A 17,248-nucleotide genomic window follows, 5' to 3' on the forward strand; every position below is an offset into this window, starting at 1 on the left:
ATAACTAATTTCAAGCACTTTTTTCCTCTTAGTTTCTGTTGATTTGGTCTAAACACATGTAAATGTAGTCAGAAACCACGTTTTAGTATTTGTGGACCATTTGAAATATAATGGGTGGTTCCTTCTTGGAAATGTTGATTAAAAACTAAATTAGCACCCCTCCCCTCCCCCCCAAGCTACTGCGGAGAAGAAAAAATGCTGTTTTTTATCGTTCTGTTTCTTTCTGAAATTTCTTTCTAGTCTTAAACTGTTATTTGTCTTTCCATGAAATATTTTTTGGTATTTGTCACAGAAAGGTAACAAACTAAGGGATGTACAGTAGTACAGTGGTTAGCACTCTTTCCTCAGTGCAGAGATTATTGTTCGAATCCCAGCTGAGACTTTTTGGTGTGGAGTTTGCATTTTCTCCTGTAGATTTCCTCTAACAGTCCAAAAAAAAAAAAAAAGACAGAAAAAACCCTACTTTACACATAAATGGGTTATAGTATTCTAAATTGTCCCTAGGTGTGTGCGTGTGCACGTTTGCTACAGACTGGTGACCTGTTCAGCATTTACTCTGGCCCAACAGCAGCTGGATTGGCTCCAGCAGCCCTAAAACGATTCAGTGAGTTCTGAAGATGCATGAAAGTGAGAGACTCGGGCATGAAACCGTCTCTGACCTTCACGTAAGGAAGGCGTAAAGGAGTTTGGTAATAGTAAAACCTGTGCAACACAAAAGGCCTTCAGCGCTCATCTGTTTGCTCAGTTGTTGGACAGAACTAGTAAAAAAAATAACAATTATTGGAAATACTTTTAATCTGCTTAGATATCTGTAAAGTTAACTTTCTGATCATCATCTTTCCTTTATTCTTCCTAAAAGACATTTTTGAAAAAAACTTCAGGTTTCTAGTGTTTCTATTGGCCAGGACTTTCAGTTGTGAGGGAAGTTCTGTTTGATTTTAGCTTCATTGTTTTAAATTCGATTTTCAAGAATTATTTTTCCACTTTCTTAATAGATTTACATAATTTTTTTATTACATATGACATTTTAGACAAATGAGTTCATTTATCTTAACAGAAAATTATTCTAATCAAATATAATTTAAAAAAAGAAGAAAGGAAATCAAGCAAAGTCATTTATTACTTTTGTTTTAATGATAGTTTATGAACATCCAGGTTCATTAAAGTCGTCTCTGAGCCCAACAACAAGCCGATTCAGGTTTATGAAACGTAAAGTACCATTTAGATGTAATAATAATGACTAACTCTAGCAGAATCCACAAATACTCTGACGGTCTTTCCTCACTAAGGCTGTTAGGAATATTTGCATTTCTTTATGAAACCTGGGCATCTCTGAAATGGATTTTAGTTCTATAAATACAAAAAGTATAAACATTACACTGGGACTAAATGTTGAGCACATGAGCATAAAGAATGCATGAGACCCATTTTTACATCAGATCGTCTTTCTGGTTTCTGCGATTCAATGAAGTTCACTTTTCTTTTACATCTCAGCGTGAAATTTAGTTTTTGTTTTGAAACTAATCTGAAAATATGATCCTTCTCTGCTGTTTTACAGACTTTCCTCTGATTTTTTTCCTCATCGTCTAGAATTATTTTGTAAATGTAGATTTGTACTTTGAAAAACCAGAGAGAAGGAAGTTTAGAGTTTGTGGTTCTGACTTTGAACTAAAACATTTTGTGTGAAATGAGCAGGAAAAGACAAACTCATGTTTATAATGTTGCATTTACATTCCTTTACCCCTGGAAAGCTGCCTCGGCAGTTTGCAGATGTGATGAGTTCGGGTTTATATTTGCTGCTCTGGATTCAGTCCGTGGCGTTGAAGCTGTCAGTCTGTGATGCAGAATCCCGACTCCGGTCCTGTCAGGACCAGCGGACCAGCACCTGGTCTCCGTCCTCTACGGAGAAGAACTGCAGCGTTTTCTGGTCGTTGTCGATGTCAAACTCCACCCCGGCCTTCTGTGGCAAACATTTGACCATCAGCTCAGCAGACACAGATTGAACTGAGAAATCCGTCGCTGAAAACAAAGAAATGCTTCATGACAGAATAATCAACTTCAATGCAAACGCATGCGTGGTGGCAGCTAGAATTCCTCTTTTTTTCCCCCATTGGATTTTGCAGAGTTTGTTGCAGCTGCACATGATGCATGTTAGCACGCGTTACCTTGGAGGTTTTGTAGGACAGCTTCAAATCAGCTGCAGGAACCTTCAGCATTCTGTGGAGGAGCCCCTTGACTTTCTGAACATCCATAGAAGCTGCAGAGGAGAAACGAGTCCGAGTTAGATTATAAAAAAAAAAAGAAAAGTTCTCTGGAAAACTGAGCACAAAGTTCCAGATTCTACCTGGAAGCTTCTTCTCTATCGGCTTCCGGTCAGAATCGTTGGGAAACAAAAATGTGATCTCTGGCGGTGAGGAAAACAGGAAGAGGTTAGAGGATGCTGCTTGATGTACGAGGGAGAGATTAAGAAAGAGGCGGGGCTTACTGATCAGCTGGTTTTTAAGAGCGAACGGCTGCGGCTTCTTCAGTTCGCTCTCGTCCGGAGCTCCATACTCTGAAGAAAGATCATCCACAGCATCAGAAAACCTTCAAACCTGACAGTCACCCTGGATTTCTGTCTGTTTTTATTGATACAAAAAAAGCAGGAAATGCTTTTATTCTACCTACAGAGTCATATCAGACAATCTTTCACAAAAACAAAAAATAAATTAAAAAAAGTGTAAATTGAAAAAGAATATATATATATTAAGGAGCAATATTTCAATCTTTTTTGGGACAAATATTCAGACTGAAGCACTTTTTGGATGTCCTTTTTACATAGTGTGCGAGAAATAAACTGATGGAAGACTTGCAAAAAGAAGAAGGTTTTGCTACTGACATTTTGGGCTAAAACTATCAAACTCAAAGCTCTGATGTGGGGTAAATCTGGATCAACTTAAAGTAAATGGAAATAAACAAGTTTGAAAAAAGTAAACAAAAGCATTGTGAACTTAAAGCGAGATTTGAGAATTGAAACAAAACACTTATTTTAGATTTAAACAAATACTGAAATGTTAGATTAAATAAAACAGTCAATCTAAAACTGCTAACAAATTAAAATAGTTTGTCACAGATGCTGTTTTTTTTATGTTTTCTTTTTCTCCTTCATTGTGCCTCATTTTACAGTTTGAGACTTTTTGTTTGTGTTTACTCCATTCTATGTGTGGGCGGGGCTTTCATCCCATTGGCTACCAGAACATGATTGACATCTCCTGTAAACTAAAGACAAAGCAAAAAACAAAACGGCAGCTGTTACAAATAAACTTCTGTTTTTATTTGGTAAGAGTTTAAGATGAATAGCTTTTTATTCCAGTTTTCCTCAAATTGATTTTTTTTTTTCAGATGTACAATTTGTTTTTTTAAATTGTGTGTTTTTCAACTTTACAATGTGATTTCTAAAGTGGTTTTCAAATTTTCAGGTTTTTTTTCCTGAAATTACAATCTGGTTTTTCCTGATCCTGATTTGATAAAATAAAATAAATAAACCAAACACAAATAAAGAGGAAGAACGTCCTTTGTTCTGTTTTCAAAGCATTCCCTCTGCTCTTTTCATTAGGATTATGCCGTTTTATACGGGCATAGATTCTCAAAAGTGACTTTAAGCGCAATTTTCTTTTATAAATGTCCTCCATCAGAAAAATGCCATAAAAAAATGTTAAAACACCATTTTTTTTTACTGAAGTGGTGTTTAAGGTGCTGTGGAAGAAAAATTGACACATTTCCTTTAGTTTGACTTATTCTAAACTTTATAAATAAGATGACTTGTTTCATTAATGTGATATAAGAACCATATTGCACTGAAATATACCTATTTGGTGAAAATATGGAGAAATACGTCACAGCTGTATGAGCTTTCTAACATATTTCTGGAGACGCTGCAGTTGATGTTTGTGTTGCTGTTGGAAAAGGTGGAAACGTAACACAAAAATAAAGAGAAGCCTCCAAAACAAACCGTAAAGGAAGTAAATGTCCTTAAACCTGTTCGCCGTTCTTCACGATTCTATGAAATCACTTCAACATCATCTGAATTTAGGGAGACTTACTGTCAATGAGTTTTTGATAACATGGATGCTGCTTGATGAAGTCAGCGTTGGGCTGGCCCGGCCCCCCTGCCTTTAGCCACTCCTCCCCAAACATCTTGATGTAGTCAAGCTCCGCCCCCCTTCTTTCATCAAAAATGATCTAAAAATAAAAAATAATAATAAATAAATTACACAGATGACATTAATATGGAATTTATTTAGTCTCAATAATCAGAAATGCACACAACCTGTCTCACAAATACACACGCTCTGATTCACAACTGTAATTTTACGCAAACGAGCAACTTAGATTTGGAACACACATGTTGTGTTTCACAAAAACACAATAAAAGTTTCAGAAATGCTTCACAAACATGATTTTTTTTAGGCACACTTGTAATATGAACTCACAGATCGTGTGAATGGCAGCAGAGTCTGCCTTTACAAACTCCCTCTCATTTGAGAATCTTCCCACATTTGTGAGAGAAAATCCCTGCAGTGAATTTTGAGTCTCTCCTGACGCAGCAGGTCAACTAATGTCATCATTGGCTAATGAATCTGCCAATCAAACTCATCACCAAAGCAGGAAATGCTCACTTGAAGATCCACACCTTGAAGAAACATAATTACCCCAAATAAAAAATGAGGCTTAACTCACCGTGCAGTTGTTCAGAAACACCAGTTGTTCCAGTTTGGCGATGACCATCTGCCTGGCTGTGTTTGGGTTTCCGTCTTTGCTCAAAAGGCGATTACCTTGGCATGAAAATCTAACTAAACTGGACAGTTTGGCCAGCTCGTCCACAACAAACCACTGAAAGTTGGAGAGAGACGTCATTAAAATCAGTTTGTTTCTAGAGCAAAACTAAAGCTGGTTTTCACTTTGAATAATTTTGTGGATGAATCATGAAAATGTTGGAACATCCACCAGGGCTTCGTCCCACACTGACCTCCGTGATGTTGTTGTTATTCAGATTTAGAGAGGTCAGAGCAGGAAACATGACCGTCTTTTGTCCTACAGAGAAAATATCCAAAAGATCTGAACATGTTTTTCATTTGATGTCCCTCCCAAAAAAACAACAAAAAAACAACACAATTATTGAAAATATTTAAAGGAATGGCTCATTTTACCAGGAGCAGCATCTTCAAATCCAATGACAGAAATTCCAGTTGTGGAGAGGTTGAGCTTCTCCAGCCTGCAGCAGAGAGAACATCATCACTTCTGCTTCACCTGATGTTAAATTAATGTTTCATTAGACAAAACAAAAAAAAACAACTTCCTTCCTCTTTGTGGTTCATTTTTTAAAAACAGTTTTTTCTCAGCTTTGCTGCATTTTAAGATATGAGGAAAATTTTTTCCTATAGGCAACGTTGACCTAATTTAATTATTCAACAGAAGGTTAACATATCTTGCACTTTTATATAACCAGAAAGGGCTTTGAATGTCCTTTTATTCGTTGTAAGATCAAAAGTAGAGCCGTGTGTGAATCATCCAATCATTATCGTCCTCTTAGTTTGTCACTTTTCTCTCACAATGACCAAAAATTTTACATTAAAAGGAGCAAAAAATGAAATAAAGATCAGAAAAATGGCTCAGCAGGATATTGATCAATTAAAAAAACAATCATCCAATGAATCAAGCGCTTCTCCCCACTAAAAACTAAATAAAACCATACAAATGTGTGTTATTGCTGATAATAAGCCCCATCATGGTGGATGTACCTGTTCAGGGCAGATATACTGAGCAGAGTGTCTTCCACTAGAGGATTGTTGGCGAGGTTGAGACTTTTGAGCGACTGCAGGACTCCTTCCGGTCTTTTAGAAACGGAAAACAAGAAAAAAACTGTTTAAGAAAAAAAAAGAACAAAAGCGTGAGCTTGAAGGAAAGAACACAGGCGAGGAGTTTTTACCTTTGAAGCTCTGTGATGTTGTTTGCTTCTAAAATCAGTTCTTCCAGTTGAGGCCACATGGGGGCGCACTTCAGAATCTGAAAAAGAGGATTAAAGAATCACCGATCATCTTTTTATCATCCAACCAGCATTGTCCCACAGTACCTACCTCTTTTGGTTGGTGAAAAGTTTTTCATTTTTTAATATTTCATTTTGATTTCTGATTTTTTTTTTTCACTTTTGTTTTTTACGTTTTGCAATTTTGTTTTGTCTTCTAAAATGTAATACTGCTTATTAACATGTTTCATTTTTATTTTTGTGATCTTAAAAATGTTTTTTTATTGAGTGATTTGTTGAATGATTTGAACTTCAGGGCCACCGTAGTTTACTGTTGATTCATCTAACAAACCCAAAACAAACATGGTTCCATACTTTCATTTTTAAGTGTCTTTTTCTTTTTTAAATCTGCTTCAAGAATTCTTTAGATCAGTGTGAGATTTTCAGAGCCGAAGTCCTCTTTGTCCTTCATAAAAATCACACCACCAACCAAAAATGTAACTATAGAAACAACAGTCTATAGTCTTTATTAACAACATACAGTCATTCTTATCTTATCAAAAGTCATGTATTCAAAGTATTTTATGTGTTTTTGCATTTCTAACCACCCCGAGTGAAATCTGGACCTGTTTGGATGATATCCTTGTAATGGTTCATGTTTTTAAGACCAATTCGTTGAATGATTTCCCATGATGCATCTGGCTGACAAAAACTGCTATAGATGATATTCAGTAAATTTAAAAAAATTCAGTGAATTTTTAAAAGACTTAAAAAAGTCAGACTTAAAAAATGATGTTTAAAGGAACCGGACATGTTACCAGTGCTATTGTGCAAAGACTGTATGTTTGTGAAGATTTGACGCCAATTTAGTTTGTTTACACATTTAACCCTTGTGCTATCTTAGATGACCCCACCCTTACATTGACGTGTTCTCCCTACTATGACAAAGGTGGATAAAAGTGGAAAGATTTCATGTAATCCATGGACACCAGTGAAGATCACAAATCATTGAAGAAAAAAGGTTCAGCCCACTGTCTAGTGCAGGAGTGGGCAAACTTTTTGACTCTGGGGCCGCAAAGGGTTCTAAAATTGGTCACAAGGGCTAAACCCGAGATGTGGGAATCCACTTTATAAGAGAAAGAAAAGGAAAAAATGATTTTCCAACTCGGGATATGCACTTAAACAAAAAAAAACAAAACAAAAAAAAAAAAAAATCTTCCAAGATCCCATGAATGCAGAATATCTTTCTGCTCCCAGACAATAATAAATTGATTTCAATGTGTTTGTAGAGCACCATCTATGGGTAGACACCAAAATTACAGGGAAGATAAAACATTACTAAGGATTATCAATATGCTTTATTCCAGTTTGGCGGGCCAGATTTAATGGCTTGATGGGCCGCATGTGGCCGCCGGGCCGTAGTTTGCCCACCCCTGGTCTAGTGGGTCTAGATGACCCAACTCCCGACGTTAAAGTGCCTAGGATAGCACAAGGGTTACAGCATCACTGCAGCAGATAAAACTCTTTAAACTTTAATAAAGCAAACCTATTGCTTGTAATTATGGAGCGATAGTAAAAGCTAAAACACAAAGAGGTAGTTGCATGCAGTGCGAGTGCATGAGTCTGTACCTGTGGCCAGGTGAGCTGACATTGGTTGAGTGCGAGCGTTTTGAGGTTGCAGAAAGCCTGGCTGTGAACTGAGGGCTCAGAGGGCAAAGTTAGCCTGTTCCTGCTAAAAAACATAAACGGCAAACAAAAGACATTTCAGAGGACGGAGGGCAAACCTTTGAAATGAGGCTCATTTGTTCTGAGGAGGACTTACTGGAGCTGCAGTCCTTCTAGTTTGACCAGCTGTTCGGTGATGGCAGCCACGTCCTCCCAGCGGGACAGCAGAGTCCCGCTCAGGTCCAACCAGCAAACGTCTGATCGCTGTTGTTAAGGCGCTGACGGTCTTTCTACAAGCTCTGGAAGTGGCATCACCTCCTCATTTGCATAATTACACACTAAAATGTGCTTTGAAATGTCATAAACGATGAAGAAAAAACAGACGTATTTTGTTGACAACACAGGCCTTAAAAAAACTCTTAAATTCGTTTTTTGATGTTCTGCAGTTGGATTTTTAGTCCGGGCCGTTTCCTGACATGGTTTTGTATTTTGGGTTTGTTTGGGATCTTCTTTGTTCATGCATGACTCATGTCATGACCAGGATGGAGAGGACCGAACTGCTTCTTCCATATGAGGATGCGTGAGGTTCTCTTTTACAGTTCAAGCTGCAAGTGTTTGCTAAGATGACAATGACATGTTATCCTTAACATAAGCCTGAGTCCATCACCATGGCAACACAAAGATATTCCATGCAGCAGAAGTATGTGAAAACTTGATGAATGTTGCATCAAAAATCCAAAAACTGAATTCCCTCATCTTTTCTGCAGCTCCAGTTACACATCTGATGAACAATTATTAAGAATTAGACAGAATTTGAAAAGACGACAAGTGATCCATAGTTAGACATTTGGGAGAACCCAAAAGGAGAAGGTCTGCTCCTTAAATACCCACTCGGATCCTATTTGGATCTCATGTCAAAGCGTTCCTAGTAGTCTTTTAATTAGGATTATGCAGATTTTAATGCAATCTTTTTCTTCAACCCGTGGAATAAAAGCTGAAAGTCTGCACTTTTATGGCATCTGAGTTGTTTTATTTAAAATTCACTGTGGTGGTAATGTACAGAAACTAAATTAGAAAAAAATGTGTCTCTGTCCAAATCTTTATGGTCCTGACTCTATGTACATATTGTTCCGACTCACTGAGGCCGGGAAAAAAGATACTGTAAAGTGTCTTCCTGATCTCTCCAGCGGCGCCCGGTCCGTTCACCTCAAAGCCGCTCAGCACCACTGATTGAAGTTTCTGAAAACTAAACACAAGAAACCCCAAAACATCATGAAGACGCATGACCAAACGTTCATGACAAAATCTGTTTGTGAAAGACAGTTTAGGAGCAAAAGATAAACTGAATCCTGCTTGTGGTTTTTTTGTGCTTTCTGTAGTTTGTTTTTGGTGTTTAGCAACTTTAGCGTCAGTTCTTTTTAACTTTCTTTCAATTATGTTTGAATGATCACACTTTTACTATTTATTTAGTTTCTTTTAATGTTTTCTGTTTGGCACTTTGAATTGTCTTTGTACACAAAATGTGCTACATAAATAAACTTGCCTTAAACCAAGTTTACGGAGAAGTCTAGACTGTGTTTAATATTTTAACCTTGATGCCATGCGGTAAATTAGAAACTACTATCGAGGTCATTTCATCAAGGCTTTCTGCTTTTATGAAGGATTTTTAAGAGCTGAATTAAGTCTTGTCACATGATTCTCCCATTGCGTCTTTGATTGGATCCATTGTGTAATTTTGGCTTCTTGATTGGCTTAGAAGTTCACTCGTCTGCTTATTTGGACCATCTATAAGTGCATTCAATAAAATGCACAATAATTAATGCTTTTATGATTAAATGTCTTTGCTTTTATAACACTAAATGTAAATTGAAGTAAAATTAATAACAGAAAAAACAGCAGAGCAACAATTACAGCAGCATCCCCAGAACACCAACACACCTCAGACAGAATTATTCTGAATGCAGTTTGGATCCGGCCGGACACAGAGATTCAGTAAAACCAACAATCCATCATCCAGAAACATCTCACCTGCGCTCCTTCACACCTGCCCAATCCAGCTTCCTGCAAGAAACTGAGACGTTCTCACTCAGGACTGCCTCCGGGTCGATCAGGTACACCTGTTGCACAGCGGTCAGGAAGTCCACTCCAAAAGTCACCTTGGCCGGACGGACAAAGGAACCCCCTGTAGGGTGACTAGAGTAGAATAGAAAGATTCAGATACCAAGTGCCCTGCTTCTACAGCTTCCTCCAAGTTCTAACTGTTGGACACAAATGTTACTTTCTCAGCCAGTGTTTGACAGAAGCAGATGGGGATCACCTGCATGTAAAATATTGAACGCCGTTGTGGCTTCCGTCATGTTTGCCTCTCTCTGGGTTATCCCACTCTACGCCGAGCCACAGGCCTAAAACAAAACAAAAAAAAAATGCAGAAATTAAAAACCATCAGAATATCTACTTCAAAATCCTTTCTTGCTTGTGTTTGATGTCTGGTTTCTAATCTAAAGGAATCCATTTATTTTCTATCAGTGCTGTGGATTTTTTGGCGATTGGTAACTAACAATTTGTAGCTGATGCAGCGTTGGTTGGCTTGTCTGCAGATGCTGATGCATGGTTCAGACCTGACCAGAAATATCACGTCGACCTCAATAAGTTAAGAAAAAAGGTAGTTTCCCGCCTTAGTGCTGGTCTGCAGGACTTAAAGTCCCACTCTGATCATCTTTTGATCTACTTTAAAAGTGTTCAGAAAACCTGTGTGGGGTATTTTAGGACATAGTTTCTGCAGAGCGACTCGGCTCAAAATTGAGCATGAATTGAGAGTTGCAGCAACAAACCTGCAACCTCATTTCGAAAAAGATGTGTAGCACAAAGCAGACACATTGCAGCCATTAACACAACTTTTTGTTTATTTTTGCACATAGGTTTACTTTTCTTGTTCTTGCAAAGTGGACGATCCTCTCTTTTTATTTTATTTTTCTAGTCTATAGCAGCAGGAATGTTTAAGATCTTGATATGGTATTAAAGTTTAACATATTTGGCTTATTTTGTCACATTTGTGTCACGGTGGGGATGAACATCTGTCCTCCTCCAAAGGGGGGAAACAAGAGAAAAAGCTTGAGAAGCACTGAATTAACCTATGAATCATGTTTCTGGATGGTGGGAGGATGTCGGAGAAAACCCAAACACGGTGTTCTGTTTCAGATCCCCAGTCGGGCCTTGAAACGGGGAACTATTAGGTGTGAAGCAAGAGCGCAAACCACTGCGCCACCTGTACACACTGACTCTATTATATGTACCATAAAATCAGTGAACATTTGTAGTGCAAGAAGAAACAGCATCAGTCCATTTTAGATGGTTAGAGTGGATGCATGGATTGCTAATCGTGGGATAAATAAATAAGCATCGTCATAGATCCTACCTGATGTGGGGGGCACCGGACCCACATACCGGACCGTGGCTCTCTCCCCGTCGCAGGACACTCGTCTCCCCACTGCGTTTACAGGCACCTCCAGCTCAGTGCCTTCGCTGCCCATGACGCCCTCCTCCTCCAGACGGACCGACCCGAACCACAGAGAGATCCAGATGAAAAACCGGGGTGTCAATAATTTTAAGCACAACAACAACAAGGCAGCCGTTCGAAGTCAGTTAAATGTTTGATCTCATTGCCTAAAATGTTCATTTATCTGCACAGGAAAAAGCCCATAATTTAGAGTTAATTTGCTTCGAAAATCTTCAGAGATAATTTTATCCAAACATGTTCTGAAAATGTTTGTCATTGCTTGTAGTCGCTTACCGGAAACGGCTTATTTCGAAGTTGTACAAACTTCCGGCATGGAAGTGCTTACAAAATCATTTGTTTTTAAATTATATCTAAATATTTGGGTCATCTTGTGTTAAATACTTGTTATTCTTTTATGTTTCTTATTGTAATTTACTTTCTATTTTCATCAAACTTCCTATAGAGATATATATGTTTTGGGGGAGGGGGCATAGGAACGTTGTATATTTGTTTCGCGAGGGAACTAATTTAAAGGCGAACTGTACCGAGTCAGGAAAGAAAACGTGCGAACAGTGTTTAACATGTTTTTAAATTTTGTTTTTTTAGAAACGTGTTTGTCTGACATTTGACGTTGAAAGGTGGTCATTGTTTATTTAAACCACAAACCGTTCTACGTTTAACAGTGAGGTTGGAATATTTGAAAGAAAACCATGAAGAAAAAAGCTCACCGCAGGTTTGTTTACACATTTATTTCCACCCACATTAAAAAAAAAGATAATTAGGAAAAATACTTAAGGCGAAAAGGGTTTTTATGCATATAGCAATTGTTTATGTGAAGTCCAAACGGAGGAGCCCTAAGTTTATACTTTGTTTAATGAGCTCGTGCGAAAAGATGTTTTCTGTCACTTTTGCTGGAATTATCTGAATAAAGTTTGATCATTAGACATAACAATACATAATTGTAGAAATTGCAAACAGTAGTGTTTTAGCGTCCCGGCTGGCTAGTATTGATTATTTCATCCACGTCTGTCTGTGTCTTTCTTTCCTCAGAGGAGATTCCTCATCTGAACTGCAGTCCTCTGACTATGTTGTGGGTCAGGTGTCTGGCAGTTTATTCCAGCAAAACTCTGCTGCTTCTGGGTCACTTTCAGTGTTATTCAGCACAGCTGCAACATCCTCATCTCTTCTGTTCCAACCTGCTCCAAAGGTACACGACATACCTTCAAAGTTAACATTGGGGGCCCCGATCACGTCATTCTTTCTGAAGGAACTAAACAAACCGTTTTATTAAGTGTCCTTTCATTTTAGCAAAGTGTAAACTGAAGGTTGTATCTTATTTGCAACAGTTAAGCAAATAATTTAGAGCATTTACCAGTAATTTACAAAACGAATTCACAAAATGTCGATTTCTTCTTAGTTTTAAAGTTGGACCACCTGTAATGCTATAAAAATGAAATGTGTTTTGGATTCTGGCAGCTAATTCCGAGGAGTGTGGAAAGAGAGGAGCTGCAGAAAGGAAGTGCAGATGGAATAAGACAAGAGAAACAGAAAAAGAAGAAGCCTCCCAGAGAGAGCTCTGTCGCAGAGCAGAAAGTTGAAAACAGGTACCCAGATTCATTCACTTTTCTGTTTTGCTCTTTAAAGACCCACTCCTATAAAAATTGTGTTTTTAACAAGTTCTTGTGGCATTGTTTTTATGCTGGATGGCATATAAAAAAGATAAAACTTAAAATTACATTCTTGAGGATTTCTTTAGTCGAATCGCTGTGAATCAGGATCAGATAAAAAGAAAAGGTTGTTTGCAAAGATCATATTTGTGATGTAGAAAGTATGCTGGGTGCGCCACAATCTCCCTGCTCTGAACTCTCGGGCGGGGTTCCTCTGCGCCAACAGTTCCACCTGCAAGTCAGAGGCGAATTTCTAATGAACTCCTGTCGCCTTGTAGAAACTGTGTCTGTGAAAACAACACAACTTCTTTTTTTTTTGGCTAAAAACAGCATAATCAGTATTAAAAGGCCACTGGGAACATTTTGAAAATGGATCAAAAGACGATCGGAGTGGGACTTTAAACCATCAGGTTTATTTTAAAGCTATATCTCTGTTTTTTTTTTTCTTGATTTGTCTTTGCTGCTGGTTTTTAGGGAGAGCAGCTTACGGGAAGCAGATGACGAAGAACAAGATGATTCTTCAGTGAAGAAGAAGATTAAGAAGAGGAAGGTGTTGGAGTTGGACAGAGAGCAGGATGCAGAGTACTGGGTGCTGAAGAGGCAGAAGATGAAAGCCAGAAAACACGAGGAGGCAACAAAGACGAAGAGGACGGTGTTCGTCGGCAACCTTCCTGTCACCTGCACGAAGAAGGTCCTTCTGCAGAATATTATCGGTTTAGACTTAAAAAAAAACCCTGAAGCCTCAGCTATCCTTTTAAATAACAGAAACTGAAAAATTCAGACAATATCTGAAGACTTTTTGCAAATGAAAGTTCGTATCAATTAAATTCATGCAGCTTCTGTGCTTTACTGTTGAAAGCATGATCTGCGGAAAAAGGATTTTTATGGTTTTTGATGCTTTGATGACTAAAAATACTTCTTAAGAGAAAGTCTCTGACGTGAGCGGAGCACAAATGTAGTTATAACCTGTGACGTGTTTGATCTGTCACATTTGAAAACATTTGTTTGTGTTTTTTATCATCGACTGTGCACAGATTTGATTTGTTATTCATTTTTTGGCCACTTTGCAGACCGTGTTGAATCTCTTCAAGGATAAAGGATCCATTGAATCAATTCGCTTTCGCTCTCTGGTAAAATAAAAATAAAAGCACAGATTCTTCAGCAAGATTTCCGTTTGAGTTCTCATTTTGACTGTGATTTCTTTCATTTTGTGACTGCAGGTCAGAGAAGATCCCGCCATGTCTCGAAAACTTGCAGCTATCAGGTACATTCCTGGGCAAATTTAGTGATTTATTTTTTCCTGCTGAGTTAATATAAAAATAATATTTAGATTACATATGTGTCTCTTTTGTATTTGGTGTGAATTTGGTCTGGCTTTAGAATCTGGTTTGACCTGCTATCTGGATCAAACGGCTGAATAGCTCCAGAGTTTGCTCGCCATTTTTGTTGCACCGCTAATGTTATTTTAGGCGTGTGAGGGGCTGTAATCTAGCAGTTCAGTGTGTAATCGGAAAACTCTGTTATGGATGAGGGGAAGGGGAACGGGGTGCTCCACGCTAATTGTCCCTGCCCCTCTGCAGAAACTATGTCCTAGAAAACGACAAAGGGTTTTAGATTATAGCTAAAACGGCATAATCATTATTAAAAGATCACTGAAACGCTTTAAGAACAGATCAGAAGAGGATCGGAGTGGGTTTTTACCTGGCACTGTTTTTAAACATCATAGACTGTCGTGGTGTACCACAAGGATCTATTTTAGTCCCACTCTTCATTTTTTTTCTGGATTGTTTTTCTTTTCCGTGGACATTTTCACCTGATTTCTGAAAAGTAGGTTAACGGCAGTTGAATGGAGTTTAAAAACCAGCTCAGTTCAGTTTCTGGGTGGCAGCTTTGCTCCTGTTCTGCTTTCACATCTGCAGAGATCTCTTTTAATCTGGATTATCGTGTCAGTTGAAGAGCCTGTTTCTTCCTTGAAATTCTTTTTATTTATTTTGCTTTCCAGACGACAAGTTCATCCTCAGAGGAAAAGCATGAACGCCTATGTGGTGTTTAAAGAAGAGGCGGGGGCCATCAGGGCTTTGGAGAGGTGCAGCCTTTTTCGGACATAATCCCAGATTATAAATTGACTCAGTATTTGCCAAACTGTCACTTTGATTCAACAGCAACGGCATGGAGGTGGAGACGAACTACAACATCCGAGTGGACAGAGCGACAGACGGCTCCTCTGTGAGTTTACAAACTGAAATAACTTGCCGAGTCGACAAAAACGCAGGAGTCTGATGAGAAATGTTCTGTCCCGCAGCACGATCACAAGCGGTCCGTTTTTGTTGGGAATCTGCCGTTTGGTGAGTTGTTGGATGACAAAACTCGTGAAACACTGCAAGATCAGAGATTTCAGATGTCAGGAACATGTTTTGTTTTTTTTTGAGCAGATATACATGAGCAGGCATTCCGAAAGCACTTCGAGACCTGCGGGACAGTGGAAGCAGTGCGACTGGTGCGGGACAAGGACTCAGGACTGGGAAAAGGATTTGGATACGTCCTGTTTGAGGTAAGATGAACCAGAACCATCAAGCAGTTCTCTTTGCAGCATGGAAGTTTCTTTTTAGCCATAAGTAAGGTTGTAATTTGTGGTTGAATGTTTTTAAGTACATCTAGTTTTAGTCTGTCCCACTGCTAAACTGAAGGTTTGTTTTTTTCAATTCTTCTTTCTTTCTGCGCCTTTGAGCGAAAATTACGCACAAACTCAAAAACTCACCAAAATTGGCACCAAAAAATGATGAGAAATCGTTAAAAACATGAGTGGGGCCAAAATCTCTTAAGGAGCACAAACTGATATTTTCAAATCCACTAAAAAAAAAAAACACTTGTGTCCAAAAGAAGTTATGCACTTATTATGGGATGGCCATTTTGTGGCAAAGTGTAAAATTTTGACATTTCCCATTAATATGGGAAAGAAAACTTCTGTTCTAGCGATCTTCACAAAACTTCACACATTCTGCCAGAATAAGTTTACAACCATGAAAGAAGGTTTATTGACCTTTGATCTCACAGAGATTTAAAAAAAAAACATCTTTAATATCAGCTCCTCTTAGGAATTTTGATCCATCGCCTCCCAACCAATGGAGCATCACTGGGATGCTACTCGATAAAATAACAACAAAAAAACAACATTTGCACATTTTGAACGGCATTCACTTGGCAAGCTTGCAAAATTGGCGTTTTCCTGTTGGCTCGCACTTTATTCTCTGTAATGTTATGAACATATAATGCATTAAACTTTGCTTCAAGCTGAAGGAAAGAATATGACATGCGCTCTGTTGCCAAGGAAATCCAAAATGTTACTTTTGTAGTTTCGTCAGACAATGACATAAATCTGTTCGCCACCGCAAGGTGATCAAAAACTAAACTTGTTGCTATGGAGATAAAAGCAACAGAAAGACGCCGTTTGGAAAAGTGTTTTTTTTTTTTCTTCTTCTCCGTCATGAATGTGTCGTGTGCAGCAGCCGGTCAGCCAGTGGCAGGACGACACCTCCTGCAGCTTTAATTGAGATTGAGTCTCCCTGTTGCAGAGCGCAGACTCGGTGCAGCTCGCACTGGAACTGAACGCCTCCAAGCTGGAGGGACGCTCCATCCGCGTGAAGAGGTCCGTGAAGAAGGAGAAACAGAAAAACCAAACCGGCGGCAAAGAAACCGCCAAGAAACCCGCAAAGAACAAACGTTCATGGCAAGACAAAAGTCCCGGACGCTTCAAATCTTCCAAAAAGGTTTTTGGCAATCAGCAGAAGTCCGAAAAAAAGTCCACCTCCTTTAAAGGCGAGATGGTAGATCCAAGCAAAAAGCCTAAAAAGAAAGGTCTAAAGAAGAAAGGAAAGGCAAAGAACAGGGTTCATATCTGAACTGCTGAAGAGACTTTCTGCTTTTTACCGGAACTTTTTGTTCTGCCGGTCATTAAGATCTCTCAGTACGGAGATCCGAGGACCCCACCAGACCATCCGTTCCCTCATTTGTCCAAAAATCAGGGAAAGATTCTTCTGCAAACGCTGTCATCTACGGGGGAAATGCGTTCCTGCAGCCGGCAGCGTCACTTCTGACCCAGAACCCGATCATGTTTCTGTTGCATCTGCTGTTCCGTGTCAGTTTGATTTCTAAAGAAAACATTTAATTCACAGAAAGCTCCAGGAATCAACATTTCTGTAAAACAAAATAATAAAATGTTTTCAAAATACGGAGGACACGGTCATCATTTTATAAACTTCATAGAAGTCATTAACGCAAAATTAACTTTAAAAATCTGAAACCAAACTAATAAAATGATAGATGCTGGAAATGTGTTCATATTTATAGATATATGTAGGCCAATTGGCTGCAAAGGTGGTGTAGTGGTTAGCGCTCATCAAAAAGGCCCTGGTTTGA

General features: G+C 38.6%; 2 protein-coding genes across 3 annotated transcripts; one reads left to right on the plus strand and one right to left on the minus strand.

Moving 5' to 3' along the window:
- Positions 1 to 1,112: 1,112 nt before the first annotated feature.
- tbce (tubulin folding cofactor E) lies at positions 1,113 to 11,476 on the minus strand. 2 transcript variants are annotated; one of them, XM_004065609.5, is made up of 16 exons: positions 11,085 to 11,476; positions 9,987 to 10,071; positions 9,698 to 9,862; positions 8,830 to 8,915; positions 7,827 to 7,926; positions 7,634 to 7,736; positions 5,969 to 6,045; positions 5,781 to 5,873; positions 5,190 to 5,254; positions 5,009 to 5,073; positions 4,720 to 4,872; positions 4,083 to 4,221; positions 2,486 to 2,554; positions 2,345 to 2,404; positions 2,166 to 2,257; positions 1,113 to 1,960 (listed from the first exon to the last, which is right to left on the minus strand). In XM_004065609.5, exons 1-16 carry the CDS (start codon positions 11,197 to 11,199, stop codon positions 1,865 to 1,867), a joined length of 1,563 nt encoding a protein of 520 aa, XP_004065657.1. In that variant the 5' UTR covers positions 11,200 to 11,476; the 3' UTR covers positions 1,113 to 1,864. The 2 variants fall into 2 exon arrangements, with proteins under 2 accessions (XP_004065657.1, XP_011479516.1); XM_011481214.4 differs by having other exon boundaries at positions 1,113 to 2,019.
- Positions 11,477 to 11,681: 205 nt separating this feature from the next.
- Positions 11,682 to 17,060, plus strand: rbm34 (RNA binding motif protein 34). Its single transcript, XM_004065534.5, has 11 exons — positions 11,682 to 11,898; positions 12,216 to 12,372; positions 12,642 to 12,769; positions 13,307 to 13,523; positions 13,903 to 13,962; positions 14,053 to 14,096; positions 14,835 to 14,918; positions 14,995 to 15,058; positions 15,135 to 15,177; positions 15,265 to 15,383; positions 16,405 to 17,060. Exons 1-11 carry the CDS (start codon positions 11,876 to 11,878, stop codon positions 16,729 to 16,731), a joined length of 1,266 nt encoding a protein of 421 aa, XP_004065582.1. The 5' UTR covers positions 11,682 to 11,875; the 3' UTR covers positions 16,732 to 17,060.
- Positions 17,061 to 17,248: the final 188 nt, after the last annotated feature.

Source organism: Oryzias latipes, chromosome 1 (assembly GCF_053564925.1).
Source record: "Oryzias latipes strain Hd-rR chromosome 1, Olatipes_Hd-rR_3.1".
Taxonomy (NCBI): Eukaryota; Metazoa; Chordata; class Actinopteri; order Beloniformes; family Adrianichthyidae; genus Oryzias; species Oryzias latipes.

Bases quoted from the DNA above. Each gene is read 5' to 3' on its own strand.
- rbm34 (XM_004065534.5), top strand. From the start codon at position 11,876: ATGAAGAAAAAAGCTCACCGCAG. The intron at 13,963-14,052 runs GTAAAATAAAAA...TTGTGACTGCAG, and splicing joins CAATTCGCTTTCGCTCTCTG to GTCAGAGAAGATCCCGCCAT. The intron at 15,059-15,134 runs GTGAGTTTACAA...TCTGTCCCGCAG, and splicing joins GAGCGACAGACGGCTCCTCT to CACGATCACAAGCGGTCCGT.
- tbce (XM_004065609.5), bottom strand. From the start codon at position 11,199: ATGGGCAGCGAAGGCACTGAGCTGGAGGTGCCTGTAAACGCAGTGGGG. The intron at 7,927-8,829 runs GTATCTTTTTTC...AACAGCGATCAG, and splicing joins GATCAGGAAGACACTTTACA to ACGTTTGCTGGTTGGACCTG. The intron at 2,258-2,344 runs GTAGAATCTGGA...TCTCCTCTGCAG, and splicing joins GATAGAGAAGAAGCTTCCAG to CTTCTATGGATGTTCAGAAA.